Genomic DNA, 18,479 nt, shown 5'->3' with positions numbered 1-18,479 from the left:
GTTAAACTTGTGAGCAAGTTTGATTTACACTTCAGTAAATATACTCTTAATTTTAAATGAAAATACTTAAAATTTCTTTAATGTGATTATGAGCATGTTTAGAATTCTTCAGCAAAAGAAAGAACAAAATGCTGTTGCAAATATTTTCCTTCTGTGTATCAGTTACTGTAAGGGTGGTTTTTTATCTTTAAATTAACCATTGAATAAGACTCTGCTAAACTGATGTTTCTTTGCTGAGCATATTTATTGTCTTTTGAAGTGCAGTTGTTTTACTTTTCCTCCTGTGTTTGTATTTAAGACTTCTGTATTGTGGTAAGTAAGTTTTATTGTACTGTAATCCCCCCCACATGGTGCTTAATTTGCACAGGAGGAAATACATAAAATATCAAAACTGTGTAACAGAATTGCCTGCTAGGTTTTTCTGTGTTTGGGGTGTGGGGGAAAATTGAAGCTCACCCCTGTGAAATACAGCAAAGTTTTGAGATGTTTTTGAGGCAGCATAGATGTGGTGTGTATGATGTTACTGAATGTGTTTAATGGGTAGCAACAGCCAAACAGGCTTATGTGCCCTGTCTTAGCAGCCCTTCTCCCTCTCTGCTCCCAGGGAAGCAATGCAGGCTACTTTCTTCCCTTCTCATATTCCCTCCCCAGTTTTGGCTAGGGTAGGCAGAATTTCTCTGTGGTCTGCTTGTGGTTTTCACGGTGGACAGCTGTTTCAGTGCCAAAAATTCTAGGATGGGTTGTATCCTGTTAGAACAGCTATAAATTTAAGATATGCCTGGTTCTGATTAGCTAAGCTGATACTGAGCTGGGCTCTTAAAGTTAGTGCATAGTCTTCTCAAAGTCATATTAATCTGGCCTTTTTAGAGGATGCTTATGGCACGGAGTATTTTTTTTTAATGTTGTAGTATAAAATATAATGATTTATATACCATTCACACTGTTTTTCTTATAATACTCTGTTTTGGTTTAGCAAGATGTTTCTGTGTAATCTATGTGCTTTATTCTCCATTTAATGGAAAGAGAAAATGAATGTTAACAAAAACAGGAAAAAGTTGCCCATTAAAGTTGAAGAATGCTATTAGCAGAGCTGCTTGAAATCTGCAGTGACTTGTAGCAGATGACTAAAAAATGCCTTTTTGCACAATTTAAGCTCCTTTATCAAGCTGTTGAAATTCTTTCTGTTACTTTTTTTTTTACCTTTTTTTAATCTTAATACCTGTAGAGATGGCAGAAAGAAGTGAAAGAGGATGAAAAGTTTTGAAAGGGATAGACAAAATATACATTCTCTAAATTAAGACCCGTATTGTCAGCCATAAGTTACATTATACCCTTTCTTCAAAAATAAAGGGCATTCTACCCTGACTCTAAAATATTGTGCATAAGCAAAAAAATTTTTTTGCCAGTTAAATCTTCTTTGAAATAGTTAAATCTCAGCTGTGAGGCAGAGTGAAAGGAATGTAGCTACTTTTCAATTGTTCTAAAGTCCAGATTGTGTAATATTCAGGTCTGTCTTTGAAAAATAAAATGATTGCTCTATCAGTGACTAACTATTTATTAATTTAAGGTCTTGAGGGAGTACATTTAATACAGATGGGGACAGAAGGCAATTTTCCATTGGGAGTAAGCTATTGGTAGCTTTATGTACTTTTCAACAGCAGTCACTGACCAGGTGCTCCCCTGCTTTCTGGCCAGCAGTTCTCTAAGATTTCTTAATAGCACCCTCACATTGAATGGATGGAGTTGGTACTTGGAGCACTGGTCCCCCTTGCCATTGGTTATCATTTAGACCCTCTGGTGATGCACTTGATTACAGAAATGAAAAAGTTAAATCTGGGAGAGAGTGGGGAGATTGCCCATTGCTTGTTATGGTTCACAAAGGTTTGGGAACCTTAGAGGCTTTGTAATACATACTTTTTGAAAATGAGGCTGCATCTGGCAGTTTTGCTCTCAGTGTGAACACGTCTTCCTCTGTGAAAGTAAAGCTAAGGCTTTACTTCTAAGGCTTTTCGGAAAAAACATGGGAGCTTCCAAACAGTGGACAACAATTTCTGTCTGTCATGGATGGTGTTATACTGTTGCAACACATCCTCAGCTGGACATCTCTGACTTCTGCAGTGAATATGCAGTTTTTATATGCTAGGCTGCAGCCAAAAAGGCTCTTCCTGCTTGCAGCATTTCTCATTTGCAGAGTGCATCATAAACATGTCTACTCTCCATTTTATAAGCTGGGAAACTGAGTCAGGGAGTTTAAATGATCATCCCAAGCTGCAGTACTACACCACAAATACTAAGAGTAGAACATGGCAGTTCCATAAAGTGTTGATGTTTTTAGTATGTCTACTGTCTGTAGTCATTTTTGTGAGGCTTTGGTTTATCACCATCTTGGACATGCCAGATTGTGCTGTTTGACTAGAGAAAAGGCCTCTGCACAGTCTTTTGCAGTGGAAAGGCTATGTTTGGAGGCTACAACCTAGTTTACCAAAAGTTCCCCATTTATTATAGCATCTTCACAATGTTGTGGTTTTTTTTTTCTATTTTGCAGATTTTGCCAAGGGAAACTCAGTCAGATTTAAACCTTCACGATTGCTCCTAAGGAAGAGAGCGTTAAGGTAAGGTGGAGTTTGTCTTGCCCAGTGAAGATCACTGGTTGCAGTAACTTACAGTCATTGCTTGAATCTACATTTATTCTTTTGTCAGGAAAAGTGATTATTGGTCCTCTCACAGGACCAAGCTCCAGCATAGAGCAGATACTCGGAATGAGTCTTAAAACCACCAACTGCCTCCTAAGTAATGTTAAAATCTATAGCTGGAATTGCTAAGGGAAAAGTCCCACTCTGCACTGGGCCTCGTGCCACTGCAGTGCACATTTTTCCTTGTATGGCATGGGCACAATACAGACCAAGTGAACCAGGTTGAAATACTTACCTGCCTGTAAAAGAAAGTGACTGAAATGGATGAATTAATTATATATCCTTGCAGGGAGCTTTGTCAGCAATCTTGGGGAGAGAGATGAGGTGGGACACTGCAGAGGCGAATGGACAACTGGTGTTGCTGCTTCCTTGCAGGACTGTGCTGCCTTGTGCCTGCGTTCTTAGGAAGTGGTTCCATGAGGCTGAATAAGGGGATACAGTTAAGCAAGATGGCAAATCATGTTGCCTTTCTCTTCCCATCCTTGCTCCAGCTGTTTTTGGTGTCCACAATTGTGCTTGCTGGAGTCATCCATAGTGGCACAGAGAAGAGATCAGGGAGTTGGGAACTGACTCTTGCCCCAGCAACCAGCCGTGTTGTTGGCTCAGCTGCACAGTAATCCACCAGCACACAGGCTCACTCTGCAGACTTCTTTTCAGTCAAGGCACACCACTTGGAGCACACCTGGTTCCCTGTGATGTTGTTTCTTATGTCCTGTAGAGAGATGGAAAGAATAGGTGTCCAAGACACACTGTGTTATGAAAGCAGGTAGGGGAAAGTAGAAATGAGAGTAGCAGAGAAGGATGTGACTGTAGAATGGACCTTTTACTTAAGAGTCCAAGGAAGGAAATTCTCCTGGAGGTAGAGAAAGAGGAGTGAACACCAAGAAACCAGTTGGCAGGTATACAAGTGGATTTTGTGTTTCAATCATAAAATCTCAGTATATCCTGTAGCTTTAAATGGGATGGCAGGTCAGTGTTACCAAGTGGCATTTGGATCAAACTTCTGGTTGCTTTTGGGCATGTAACTAGGTTAGTGGGACAGCTATTTAGAAACTGTATGCTCCTGCTGCTGCAGCAGATGAAGTTTGCAGCCCGGAATCCCTGATGTATAGAATATAGCCTACACTTACTTTGGAAGTTGGCAGATCAGTATAACTACTGAGACTGTCAAATACTCTACTAATGCTACATTTTACATTGTTTTTTAAGAAAAACTATTGAGATTGTGAAATATTGTTGCCTGTATTTTAACAGGAATCATCTGAATTCCTGAACACTGGAGAGTATAATGAGTTTGTTGGGAGCCTGAGGCCAAACCACACACAAATCCTGTGTGAAACAAACTGGTGGGACCTCATGCTGTTGATTGCATTTCACGAACCATGATCACAGGCTATGTTTCAGGCAAGGAAAGGACAAGAAGTTCTTCTTTCATTATCCAGATTTAACAGGGACTTTAGGAAAGAATTCTTGCAAACTTCTAATTATTTTTTTTTTCATTTAGAGAACCCCTTGTATGCCTTAATTATTTTAATAATGAATGTGCAGAGCCTACCTGGTAACTGCAGAAATTCGTGGTACTGAACGTATCTGTTCAGAATCTGCACCTAAATTTATAACATGACTAGACGTAGTTGTGATATTTCTGGAAGAGGGTTGTGGATGAGTTTGAAGGTACAATATATCTGGCAATTCAAATCTGACTGTGTGACTCTGCTTAAGCAACTGAATTGATGCAACTCCTTCTTCAGGAAACTAATAAAGCTGAGAGACATATGAATATATTCCTTTGAGGAAAAAGGGAAGTCGTAGTGAGGAATTACTTATGAGTTTATTTTTTAAAAAAATACTTATGAGTAGTGATTGTCCTGTACTTTTTTGTTTTGTTGTTTTTTGGTTTTGTTTTTTGTTTTTTTTTTTACTATTTCGAATTGCGTTAACATCATTTCAACTCAATTTGGATTCCTAATGAATGTTCTTATTGAATACTGTGACATGTCCTAAATATGCCTACTTTCATTTTTAGAACTAATTTGATATATGTGTCTATAAATACCCAATTGTTTGGCTTGACTCTCTCAACTTCAGAGCAGTACTCTGTCTCTGAATCCTCTGTGCATGTGAAAGCAATGTTATTACACATTGGATTAAAACATTTTGACCTTTTCATGTGCAAATATTTAAACGAAGCAATGGCACCTGCAGCTTAGCTAGAGAGAGGAAAAAAAGCCTCTGAAGAGATGAAACGCCTCAATTGTGGATTAAATAGTATATGAAAATTGGTAATCCTTAAAAACATAAACAAGTAAATAGATGTTGACAGTCTGTCCAGAGGGAAATGGAAAATGAGGGCATAGGGAAAGCTACGAAGGGACTTTCACAAAGCAAATAACCTGTGATGCTGTTTAGCCCAGTGGGGGTTAAACTTAGGAAGTTTGTGGTTATCTAAAGAATTTTAGTGAAATCTGCCAGTGAGCAAAGGTTGCAAGCCACCCTCTGCACAAAGGAGGAGGGAGCTCACATACAGGAAGAACTGGATGACCTTGAGGAGTAATAGAAAAAGGATGTAATGTAATAATACTAAGTGCACAGTTGTGCATTGGGGACTGATAAATTTTTCTGTCACTTGCAACTAATGAAAGCAAAACCTTGGCATATTAGTTTCTGATGCAGGATTGAGCAGCCGATATAGTGTAGAAATACAAAGGCAAAGGTATTGTAGATCCCATTATTCAACTAACGAGTCATATAATAATGCTTTCTCTATCAAAATTCCTTTTTTTAAAAGACACTGCTAAGACCTAGGTCTGGAATCAAGACTGTCCAATTCTGGTCATGATATACAGAAGAAGATGACTTAAAACTAGAATAAGTAGAGAACAGATTTTTTACAGATAATTAATGAAACTGAGAACCTGTTTTGAGGAAGCTATGTATGGATAACTTCTGTTAAGAAAAATAAGGAAGGTAAACGACAACACTGGCATGAGAATGAATGGATGAAAACCCAGTGAAAGACATTTAGACTGAGTTTAGATGATCTCTGGCTTCAGAGTCCGTGGAACTCCCTGGAGTGAACCTAACTAGTTTATAATACTTAAGGATTGTTGAGGAATCCACAAGCAATCCAATAATACTGTTCTTTTTAGAACCAGCAGGCTAGTGCCAGTCTTGATTCTGTATGATTTTACCCTTGGAAATTCATGTAGGAATGAGACATAGTGGTCAGTGTCAGTGCATAATTAATTTAAACAAGGCTTTTTCTGTATGAGGGAATGTTTTTCTGTACTGAGTCCCATGTTTATGGAAACTTAAGGTGCTGCACTGTCACAAGCATTATGGAAGCAAGTGGAGAGGCTGCTAAATAAAGCACAGATATTCAAAAGTTATGAGCTGGTCCCTCAGCCCTTTTGTCTTAAGTAATTAAATTGATTTGACAAAATAAATTTGGGGGTGGTTTATAGCCTTAGGCCAATATTATTTTCATTTTTCAAACTCATGCTCAGCCAAAAGGAGTGGAAACTGCTTCCAAATGGGAACTGGGAATCTCTCCACCCAGGATTCTCCAGAAGCCGTGTCTGTAAGAAAGTAACATATTGGAAAACTAGTAAGAATCATGAGTATTGGCAGTGTGGGGTTATGCATATACGAACATGCTGTTAACTCTGAGTCTCTGCCCAGTCTCAGATGACACATGCATCCATTTTCTTGTGGCTGTGTTGCACTATTTTGTTATTGTATTTTGGGGTTTGTTTAGTTCAATTACAGTGGTTTTCCCTGTAAGGATACAGTTTTCTCTAATGGACAGCTTATTGCAGCTCTTCATCTTCCATTTGCAATTTTCTGTAGTGACTAACATTGCTTTTCTTGGCAGTACCTGGAGTAATTTCTGTAAGTGCAGTTGTTGGACACAATTTGCAGCAGGTGGCAGGGTGCCTGGATGTGACACAACCCAGTTTCTTCATTGTCATTTCAAGGGCTTTATTCTCTCCTCAAATGTCTTCCAAAGGAATATTATTTATAAATGATAAACAAGCAAATACTTATAGGAGTTCATGAAGAATTTACTAGTCATTATACGTTAAAACTCTATCCAATGAAAAATGTTCTTTTGGAATAATGAGTGCAGAATTCTTTTTTAACTTTTTTTTTTTTTTTTCTAACCAAATACTCTCTATTTTTAATAATTCGAGGAAAAAAATCTTGCTTACAAGGTCAAAATACTTCCTCCAAAAGAGCATCTATAGATAGTATCTGCTTTAGACCATTCTGACACCTACATTTTACGGTTAAAATGTGTATATTTAATGAACATATTTAAAGAAATATTTTGTTTCACCTAAGTGAACATTTTTCTTGTTTTGAAAAGACATGGTATAAAATTAAATTATCTAACTGATGCTCATATTAATGTATTATAAACCATGTAAATTCCAGAGAACAGTGCAGTAAGAACAATAGGGCAGTCATGCAGAAGGCTGCTAGGTGGAGTGTACATACAGTACTGCATTTGATGACATATGTTTTAATATTTATGGAGAACTATTCAATACAGATTATTTCAAATGTAATTGCTTAGTATAGCATTTTGAAGGCAGTCTCCAGTCAGTAATTTAATGCAAAAATGTGTTACAGTCAGTTCCAAACAAGTTTCAAATTATGTTAGGTTTGGCTTTCTGAGTTTCTTTGGGTTATTTCTTAGCTCATTCCTATGGAAAATATTTTCTTTCGTATCTCTGTTAGACTATCTTGCAGTAAATTGATTACATCTTGGCTTTACTTCATTTGTAGCAGAAATATCCACAGTTCTGTAAAACAGATGTTGCTTTCAGTTTTCAGAAGGAGTTTTCATTTGAAGATAAAGAAGAACTTGCAAACAGCACAAAGGATATTGATGCTAATCTCTTAGCAGTACTTCCGAAAGGTAAGTGAAGGAGACACATTACGAACACAAGTGGTAATTTAACAGTTTGTGAAGTTTAGTCTATGCAAGTACAAGGCACAGTTAAAATTACTTAGGCACAGATGTTTTGTAAATTAATTTTCTTTTCCATTTGAAGTATGCATAAGGGATGAAGCAAGGGATGAACAACAGTGCTCTTTTATAAGGCCTTGCTATATTCCTGCTTCGTAAAGTTCAACTTTGCTTACCTAGTTTTCAATAGGTTAAGAAGTAGCTGAAACTCAAAACTTTGGAAAGGCTTCTTTGTATAGTTGAATTAATCCTGAAATCAAAATATTAACTCGACTTGTAGTCATAGCTCTTTCCAGTCCCCTTTGGTGGTTGGTAGAATGATTGTCCTTGCATGACCACTTGACTACATTCTGAGTTTTTGTCTTATGTGCTAAGCGAGCTGCAGTAAGTATGGGCTTTGGCTTGGGTTTCTTTGTTCTTAAACTTCTCTCTTAGTCTGAATAACTTCTGAAGAAAACAGCAGTTCCATATTTATCATTTGACATAGTTGAGGTAGAGGCAAGAGTTAATTCTCTTTATTATTTAGAGAAAATCACAGTATGCTTGAGTAATTGACCTGTAAAAGGGTGACATTTGACTGAAGAACTGTGTAACTCCCACAAAGATATTCCCTTCAGTCAGGAATGTTATTGATCTCAGAACTTTGATTAAAATTTTGTGTGTGTGTTCTGGTGATATTTATTCTTTTCAGACAAACTGCAAGACTAAATGCACTAATTCCAACATAAAAGAGCTGGCTTACTCTTTTAATGTCAGTTGTTGCAGAGTTCCTTTAGAAAGGAGCCCTTCTTCCAGAATAACATTTACATGCTAATTGAGTGACATGCTTGCTTTTAAATACAATCATTACAGATGTTCAGACAGAAACATTGTTGACAAAATGATGGAACAGAGTGATATGCTTTTATACAATACAGACTTCCTGAGAGCACCGGTCAGTAAGAATGCAGAGTCCCCCGTTATTCCTTAGACTTAGACTTACAATCATTCTGGGCAACAAGTTAATTGTGAGAGCCTTCACTTGAGAATCTTATCTGTAAGTTGCTTCTCAGTGAGCTGATTTCTATTTCAAGATTTTTCTATTTTTAAGAAAATATTACCATAATAAAGGCATCAGATTTGGGGTGTACCAGACTTAAGAAACAGTTAGTAGTGGGAGCTTATGATTTCATTCTAAGGGGACTACTTGAAACCAAATGTTTTCTGAATATCCAGGTAATTTGTCTTTCTGGGGCCTAACTTTGATTCAGTTTTGCCTATGTTGGAAAATCGGAGGAGTGTGTTTAGTTTTCAACTGATACAGACTGACCTGAGGTTCCAAGAGTCTGGCTGAAGTCTCACACATTGCTGCCTGCAGTTGGGCATTGAACATGTCACTACAGCTCTGCTGGCATAAACAGAAGACAAATGCTTCTCCAAACTAGTTTTCAGACAACCACCTTTCCAGGTGTGGAGAGAAGGAAGTAGGAATGAGGCTGGTAGGCTTTACTATTGTGTTAAATTTTTCTCAAAATGAAAACAGATTTTACCATGTTGCAATGGTTATTTATCATCTCTGATAAATTAGGCCTCTGGCAGGTAAACTTTCTATCCATGTCCATCCAGGCTTCACAAATGTATGTGCTCACTCTCTCTTAGGAACTTTTGGAAGGCTTAATTGAGGTTTTACAGCTTCTGAACTTTAAAAAGAAAACTGCTGTCCCATGCCTACAACTTTATTCACGTGTCCCCTCTGCTGTTGTCAAAGAGGGCTTTCATCATAAACATGTTTATATTCTGTAGCACATGTTTTTGAAAGATTTCTGAATACTATAAGAAATATTTCACCTTAATTTAAGGAGTTTTTAAAACATTTTTATGAGGTGCACTCCAAATGTATTTGTTGGATTTTATTCTGGGACGAGACATGGAACAATGCTGCTTTTCCTGATTACTGGTGTTCTAAGGTAAATTTTGTTTAGAATGTCTACACTTACAAAATTAAGATGCCTCTTGGCAGTCAACCTTAGAGGGTATCCTGCCATAGCATCCAACTCAATAAAAAATAAAATAAAGCCTCAAGTTCGGGGTTGTTTCTGAACTGTGGCTGTTCTTCCTCTTGCCCTTAAGTGACCAGTGGTGCTTACAAATTGTGTTGCCTTGAATTAATCTAGATAAGGAGCTTTTACTGTGAAATTAATTATTTTAAGCTTCTTAGTCTTTTCCTGTGTGCTGAATCAGATCTTTGTGCTAATTTGTAGGTAGAAGTGTTGTTACTTTTCTAACCCTGCCATGCTGTAGTTTCTGATGGTCACATGGAAAAAATATCCCATGAACAGAGGGAAGTTAGCACCAACCTATTCAAATTGCAAACTAAAAAGGAGAAACCTGGTCACCTAAGTTTACCAGCGTCAGCCAGTGTCCTTGGGAGTGATATGTCTCCAACTGGCTTTCATGTTTTGAAGTAAAATATTTTATTCTTCAAAAAGAAATCACTAGAGTAGAAAAATTCCTGCATTTAATTTTTTTTTTTTTTTTTTTTTTTTTGGGTGGGGGGGCGAGCTTTTTTGCTTCTTTTTCCTCACCAAAAGCAGAAAAGTGCTGGAACTGCTTTTACAGAAAAACTCTGCAGATGTTGGCCAACTAAACTGAAATTACCGTCTGTAATCCCAAGTGTGGAAAACCTGTAAAGCAGCATAGACTAGTCCCATGCTATTTTTGTCCTATGTTCTTTGGGAAGGTGTTGGAGGGATTCTTCATGGGACCAGTGCTCTTTTTAGGACTGCAAAGTGGTAGTAGAATCTCTGGAACTTCAGCTAACATGTAGCAAAGAAGGTGTTGAGCTAATGCTTCTGGGAGTTCTTTGGATGTTCCACATTTCTCATATGTAGACAACTTATGGTCATGTTTCCTTTTCTGTGAGTGGGGGGAAAGGGAAGAAGACTTCTGTTATTTTATGAAGCTGTGCTTTAGAGCTTTACTAAAGTTGTGTAGAAAACCTGTTCTCAGATAATGGTTTTAGTGACTAGAGGAGGAAAATTATCAGGATTTGGATGGAATGTGGTTTTATTACTGTGAGCTTTGGAGGCCTATGTCTGAAGTAACAGAACAATTACGGGGGGTTTTTTGACCATTTTATGTGTGTATAGGCAAGAGATGGAACAGAAAACCTCCAGTAGCTAGAGAAATACTTAAACAGAAGTAGATTTGGGGACGTGAGAGCAAAGTATTTATGAGAAAGCATTTCCTTTGGTGTGAATCTGAAATGAAGGCTAGTTTCATAAGGGTGAGTTCTCTGTTTATTACAGTTCCACTGCTAGCACAGCTTGAGTAGGCAGGTCAACAGTGGAAACTGCCCGTTCATTGAGAGAAAAGTCACAACACGAAATAACATAAGGGCTCATCTTTGCTTTGGTGTTGTTTCAGAATGCAAATTTTGTATTGCCCAGGTCCAGTTTCTATCCATGTCCAGAGATGTGTGCTTGGAATTTACTGATTTTCAGTGGCTATCTTACACTGTCAACCTGATCAGTAGCACAGGCATAGACTTCAATCTGCTTTGCTGCAGATGCTGCACTGAGGCGTGGAAGATGTGTCTACTGGGTTAGCTCAGGATGCACTGTTAGCACTGTTAAGTAGCTGCATCCTGAGCTACTCTGCATCAAATGTGTACATGTTAGATTTTTTCAGAGTATGATCACAATCTGAGCTAACCTGGCTTGAGAAATTAAGGGGGCTGGCTTAAGTTTGCTTTCTGTAAAAATACAGACTAAAGGAGTTGTTTTTGAAAGTGGTCCTGCTCATTTCTTTTCTCTGTTCATTGCATGTTCTCAGCAGGCACTCATCTGTAGCCTCAGACACTGTGTTCATATCTCATTCATTTACATCTCTGAGTCATGATGAGAATATGTTCATTCTTGCTGATCCAAGACATTTTATCTGTCGTCCTAGTGGCTTTTCAGCACATAAGGCTGTTAAGACAGCCAATGTTAGTTGTATCTATGAGGTATGAGCACTGGTATTGACTACAACAAACTTCCTGGATGTGTCAGCTGAGTTGAAGCCCTGACCTACCTATGTGTGTAAGATCTTGCAATACAGGGAAGGGAGAGAAGGTGCATCTGACCTTTAAAAGGGTGGTGTTTCAATAATGTTTATCTTGTAAGTAGAGCAATGAACTCCGGTAGCAAAGAGGTGATAGAGCAATATCTGCTAGACAGTCCTGACTCATCAGGCGTTTCTGTTGGCAATCTCTGGCCAGTTTAGCAGGCTGTAGATTTTAGCTTGCTTTGACTTTTGATCCCTGGGTCAACATGGTCAGAACTCCAGAGGTGCATTGTGTCAGAATAGGTGCACAGAGCTTTTAGAACTACATGTTTGCCAAGGCAATGATATCAAGGCATGTATGTATGTGTGTGTGTTAGGCACACACTCACCCCAGTCCACTGCATTCTTTGACAATGTGGAGGGTTTCTCTTCCTGTGGTTTCTCTTCCTGGGGGTAAGAAGTTACACCACACTTGTTTATGTAGCACTTACTACTCCAGTGGGGTTTACATATGCACATACATGTCTATATATAGGGATTACTTCATCTATCGTGCCTCCTCTTGGTTCACTACTGTTTGAGCTGTGACAGCTGTCTAGTAGCACATAAGAGCAGCAAAAGGTTCAGGGGAAGTGAAGAAAATTACGTCCAATTAAAACTACAAGGGAAAGTTAGCAAAGTAGGAAGTGATTTACCATGCAGGAATATCATGACACTATAATTTTCACTCCAGCAATGAGTCACCGGGATTCTTGGGATTTGCTCAATATAAGGGAGTGGAGGAAACTAACAAATAGGGGACACTGTTTCTCTTTAAGCATAGTCAGTCCCTGACCTTTGTGTAGACAGGGTAAACAGTAATATCATACTACCTGGTTTTGAAACAGGTTACTGTGGCATGTGAGCTTTATCTCAGCTAACCAAAATACAACTAGTATATACTACATCTTGAAAACTGCTAGGATGGCATAGCTAATTCAAGTTCAGCCTGGAAGAACCTGGAGATGGTGATCACATCTGTATGTCTAATGCACTTTTGACAACACAAGCTTAATAAACTAGGAAAGCAAGAGGAAAATACTCATTTCCTGATGAAAGCTATTTCAAAACTCTGAACTTTATTTGACTGTTCCTTCTTACTCTAGAGCATTTAGCAAGTTTTAGTAGCTTATAAACTACATAATCTTTTGTTGTCTCAGTTTCAGAATTAAGAAAACTGTTTGAACCAAACAACCGAGATTTTTTGGAAATGAAAAGGTAAAAACGTCTTTGACCTGTAAAAAAAACCATGCAACTTGTTTTGTAACCTCCTCTTAGAAACTCTCCCTTCAAATTTTCAAGATGCCTGTTTTCACATTTTTCACATATTTTTCAGAAAAGAGAGAATAGCTAGACGCTTAGAGGGAATTGAAAATGATACACAACCCATGCTTCTACAAAACTGCCCAGGATCAGTCACACACCGTTTACTAGAGGAAGATACACCAAGATATATGCGTGCGACTGATCCGTACAGTCCCCACTTAGGTAAGTAGCATGTTGCAGTCAGTCTTGTATTGATAAGTTACTTCATGTTTACTACCCTATCAGTTGTGCAGTCCAGTCCATGGAGTCCACAGAAAAGCTGTGTCAGGGTTTTCTTTTTTAACTTGCCTTGTAACTCTCCAGTTCTTATTTGAAAAAAGTTGATTATCCTTATTGTTTTAAAACAACAATGTGATATGAGAACTATTAATTATTCAAGAGTTACTTCTTAAAGAAGTATTACTAATGCACATTTCTTAATCATTTGTATGTGTTTTTGGAGACAAGTACAAAAATATAATGTGGCTGTGCAGTCATTTTGGTTTGTAAGAAAATAGGAAGCTTTTAGTTCACTCAGTTGGAGTGATGGATAGGGTACTTGGAGTTTTGGGATGGGCTTGCTCATGTATGTTGTACTTTTGACAGGAAGATCAAATGAAGAGGAGGAAACTTCAGATTCTTCTGTAGAAAAACAACCCAGATCATCTAGATACCGATCAGAAATCACAGGAGGTAATACAGAGCCCTTGTATAGTACAGGAAACATGGATGTCCAGGAACTAGAGTCAAAAGCAGAGAGAATAGCTAGGTACAAGGCAGAGAGGAGACGCCAGCTGGCAGAAAAGTATGGATTATCTCTTGATTCTGATTTGGATTCTGACTACTCATCCAGATATACACGAGCAAGGAAAGATCATGACAGCGGGGAAAGAAAGGGAGTGAAAAGTGAAAGGCAAGATGATGAAAACAAGGACTATGGCAACCTGTATTTGTCCAGGACTGAGACAAAGGGGTCAAAGAGTGTGATTTCTGATTCCAAAGAGTACTCCAGCCATGAAGACAAAGACGACCTCTCAAATGAAAAGAGTGTTAGAAAAGCAGATGAAGACAGTGCCATTAGACAGGCTTCTGACCCTTCAGCAAACTTGGATAGTTCTGTCTCCCTTTCACTTTCTGGACGAGAATCTTCCTCCTATAATGAAGTGCCAATATCACCAAAGCAAACCTCCAGAGAGTCCCTTTCTTCACCAAAGCGGGCAGCCTCACCCATCCACTTGCAGAATGACCAGCCCTTGCACAGTAACAGCAGACAAAGGTAAGCAGGATTTTAATTTTTTTTGTTTTACAGTGGATTCCTTTATCTTAATCACCTTCTGCAGCAATGTCTACAGTATTCATGAGAATGTATATATTACCCTTGAAAAATGTGTTTAGTAGCTTTGGATTGGTTGGCTTTATGGACTCATAGTGTGTTCCTGACACAAGGAAGTGGGTATATATTTCTCTGATTAGCTATGTCCTTACTTTCACTTTTCTTTTATAGAATTTTTGCTAAAATTAGGCATTCTGGGGGAAGCAGTGGAATAACTGATGTTTAAGATATTTACACAAATTAGATATTGAAGGAGTTATGTGGTTCTAAATTTGCTTTATTTTTTTTTTTTAATGACCTATTATAGCAAGCCTTTTAACTGTTTTTCCTCTGTATCCTGTGATTTTTTGGGTAGGGGCTTCCAAGTAAAGGTAAGCTGTTTCTCAGTGAAGATTTTAATATCTTCATGATGGGTCCTACCAAAATAAAACAGTTCTCAGGGTTAAAAGTGAACACTGTCTTGGGTCAATTGAAATAATAGTTGATTTGTTTTCATGATGTGAAAGTGTAAAAACCTTTTTTGAACTGTGATAGTCATTCTTTCAGATAATGTTCAGTCATACATGTGCATGAAGGGGCAGAGGGGAAAGTTAAAATTCCATGCTGAATTGCTTCATATTTGACAAATTTACTACAGTAATAGGGTAATCAGATATTTCCAGATGGAAAAAAGTCAGTTTTCACTAATTTCACATTATGATTTCACAGCGTATTGCAAAAACACTGTCAAATTCTTATGGTGACTGAAAACAATGCATGAATAAGAACTCTTTAAAAATATGATTTTCCCTAAGTGTGATTCTTTAATTTCTAGGAAGGTGGATAGATAAAAAATAAAACCTGTAAAAACTTAAAATATTGCAATTAAAAATGATGTAAATTACAATGAGAACTTAATTGTAAACACATCTGCATCATGCTGGGCAGTGTTGACTGTAACTGAAATAACTGGTATAAACTGAACCATTTATGCTTTCCATAGAGAACAAGGGGACTCAATCCCCAGGTGTCAGAAATCAGGAAAAGAAGGCAAGAGACCAGCATGAATGAATTGATACCAAAGGGCAAGAAGTAAACGCACAGGCAGTTGAAGCAGGGACAGGTCAGGTATTATGAGAAGAGTACAGGGACACTGCCCTATGGTGTAGGGATGGCATTAGGAAGGCCAAGACGAAACTGAAGCTGAACTTGGCGAGGATGCAAAGGGAACAAGGACTTCTGCAGGTATATTAGCCAGAGAAGGAAGGTCAAAGAAAGCAAGACTGGCAGACTGGTAACAATGGACAAGGAGAAGGCTGACATACTCAACTACTGTTTTGCCTCAGTCTCCAATGGCAACTTCTTTTTCCCACACTGAGCTCAGTGGTGTGGTTGACACTCCTGAAGGATGGGATATCATCCAGAGGGATGTGGACAGCCTCAAGAAGTGGACCCACGGGAACCTCATAAGGGCTTCAGCAAAGCCAAGAGCAAGGTCCTGCACCTGGGCCAGGCAAGCCCCAGTTTCAAATACAGTCTGGGGCATGAAGGGATTGAAAGCAGCCCTGATATCAAAAACTTTGCAAAACTGGTGGGTGAAAAGCTGGACATGAACTGGCAGTGTTCACTTGCAGCCCAGAAAGCCAACCCTGTCCTGGACTGCAAAAAAGGAGTGGCCAACAGGTTGAGGGAGGTGATTCTGCCCTCCTACTCCATTCTAATGAGATCCCAACTGGAGTATTGCATCCAGCTTTGGAGTCCTCAGCACAAGAAAGACACGGACCTGTTGGAGCGAGTCCAGAGGATGACCATAAAAATGATCAGAGGGATGGAGCACCCCTGCTATGAGGAAAGACTTGAGACAGTTGGGGTTGTTCAACCTAGAGAAGAGAAAGCTTCTGGAGACCTTATTGCAGCCTTTCAGTGCTTAACAGGGTCTTATAAGAAAGATGGGGACAGACTTTTTAACAGGGCATGTTGCACTAGGATGGGGGGAATGGTTTTAAACTAAAAGAGGGTATATTGAGACTAGATTTAGGGAAGAAATTTTTTACAAGAAGGATGATAAAACACTGACACAGGCTGTCCAGAGAGGAGGTAGACAACCCATCCCTGAAAACATCCAGGGTTGTGTTTGATGGGACTCTGAGTAATCTGGACTCAATGACCTTTAAAGGCCCTGTCCAACCCAGACTATTCTGTGATTCTATGAATAAGTAGTAACTTAATACAAATTGCTGACTCCATTATCTCTAATTTCAGATTCTTTCTGGGATGAGTCTTTGGTCAGTATCTGCATAAAACAAGTTTCCCATAAATGCTGTCATTCTTATCTTCTGCACCCATCAAGATAAACCTAGGATTTGGTCTCTTGTTTGGACACACATATAGGCAATAGGTGGTACTTTAAAGGTTGAGTTGCCAAGAGCCCGTTATTTAATACTGCTGACGTTTGCAATGCCAGTGTGTACTCACTGGTGTGATATTCAGAGATGTAACAATAACCTCTCAGAAACTCTTGTCCCTGTTTCTGCATGGTAAAGAAGTCGTCTGTTTCCATGCAGTCCATTTAAAGTTACTGTATGGTCCTGTTCTGTAAGATTGTTTGCACAAGACAATAAGGGCTAACTCCAGTTTTTCAGGTGACTGCTGTTCTGAAGTCAGTTCCACACTATATGGGCTGCAATTTTTTTTTTTCTTCAATTTAAATTTCCTGAGTTCAAATTGGAAAATAAATGCCGCTTGCTTTGGAATACATCTGAAGGCTTTGTGCCTTCAGTCCTAAGAAGATTTAATAATTAATCCTGTAACCCATCACTGAGAAGACAACAAAGTGCTGAGCAGGTATCATTTGACATTGCCTGCATTTGGCTGCTGAAGTGACTGATTAACTCTAAATTCAAAATGTGGCTTGCCTTCTTTTGACTGCACTCATCATCAAAGGATGAATGATCAAGTACAAATAACTGCTGCCTGGGCCATGCCCACTATAAAAATGTGCCAAAGTACACATTAAGAGAGGAGAAGGAAGTTCACGTGCTTCAGAGCAATTACAGCTACTGGGGCAGCTTCTGTGAAAGGGTTTTACCTTCTATTTGGTCAGTTCCATTAGGGATTCAAAAACATTTGGAAAAACAAAAGATGTTTCAACAGTTGGTGTTTGTCTTTGTTCTAAGATTGATTTGGATACAGTGACAACTGTAGGTGAGTTCTCAAATTTAAACTTATTTGCAGGAAATACACTGTTATCTTAAGAACAATTGTTGATTTGACCTTTTTCAGTTATTTTTCTTTAAAAACCAACTAAGAAAAATTGAAGTAGATGACGTGGAGCTTAATTTGGGATTTTAATCCCAAATAACTCTACTGCAATGCGAAAAGTTCTTTCAGGTGTACCTGTAGGTAATGGAAAGCATCCTGGACTCTTGTCACCCCAGGGGAGTGAGTTTGTAAACATTAATGTGGCAGGACAGCCTGTGCTTGCAAGGTTAAAAGTATTTGATGTGATCTACTGTTGCTGAAGAATTTTAGGTGAAGGTGGGCATTAGGAAAGGATTTGAGAAACTATATATAAGAAGTCTGTGAAACCCTTTCCTGCAGAGCTTTTTGAGGTTTGTAGTGTTCTTGTTTCTTTTTATGCTTTCAATGCCAGAATTGAAATGGAATAAAGTCAGGATTAAATTAGGGGTCACTTTGTTTCTTAAGCTTTTCCTTTCCCAAGTCACCTAGTGACACAGCATGTTTACTTGTGCTAACTGAAGCTTTTGTGATACAGGGTTGCAAGAGCAGAGAGGAGTTCCAGATGCTCCTGAGAATTTCTTAAGAAGTATGATACAGCCATCTGTATTTTTAGCTTAATTGAATTCCTATTACTACTTTGTTTTGGATGCAGCAGTCTTTACCACTTTAAACCACAAACTAAATTAATGGTTTTAACAACTTTTTCAGATGTCCTTGCACAAACTGACCTGCAATGGCAAAGGGCAAAAATAAGGTTGTGTAGTTGCTTTCACTTCTGAATTTGGACAATGTACACTTGGTGAAGTTACCATTGCAGAGTCTTTACCATTTAGAGCACTTTCTAGATATTTGTGGAATTAATATGATAGTTTGTTTCACAGTTTACTAC

The 18,479-nt window shown here is 38.4% G+C and overlaps 1 protein-coding gene across 9 annotated transcripts in view; it reads left to right on the top strand.

The window, feature by feature from the left end:
* Positions 1-18,479, top strand: part of SVIL (supervillin) — a 105,795-nt gene that overhangs the window by 35,304 nt on the left and 52,012 nt on the right. For all 9 annotated transcript variants that reach the window (XM_027890192.1, XM_027890195.1, XM_027890193.1 and 6 more), the window contains exons 2-6: positions 2,546-2,612; positions 7,526-7,617; positions 12,894-12,951; positions 13,070-13,221; positions 13,645-14,314. In XM_027890192.1, coding sequence (XP_027745993.1) covers positions 2,546-2,612; positions 7,526-7,617; positions 12,894-12,951; positions 13,070-13,221; positions 13,645-14,314 — 1,039 coding nt within the window. The remainder of the gene's footprint in view (positions 1-2,545; positions 2,613-7,525; positions 7,618-12,893; positions 12,952-13,069; positions 13,222-13,644; positions 14,315-18,479) is intronic.

This window comes from Empidonax traillii, unplaced genomic scaffold (genome assembly GCF_003031625.1).
Source record: "Empidonax traillii isolate 1590-97213 ecotype Southwest subspecies unplaced genomic scaffold, ASM303162v1 scaffold280:size897971, whole genome shotgun sequence".
Classification (NCBI taxonomy): domain Eukaryota; kingdom Metazoa; phylum Chordata; class Aves; order Passeriformes; family Tyrannidae; genus Empidonax; species Empidonax traillii.
Note: the sequence above shows the minus strand (reverse complement) of the source record. Positions and strands in the feature narration are given on the sequence as shown.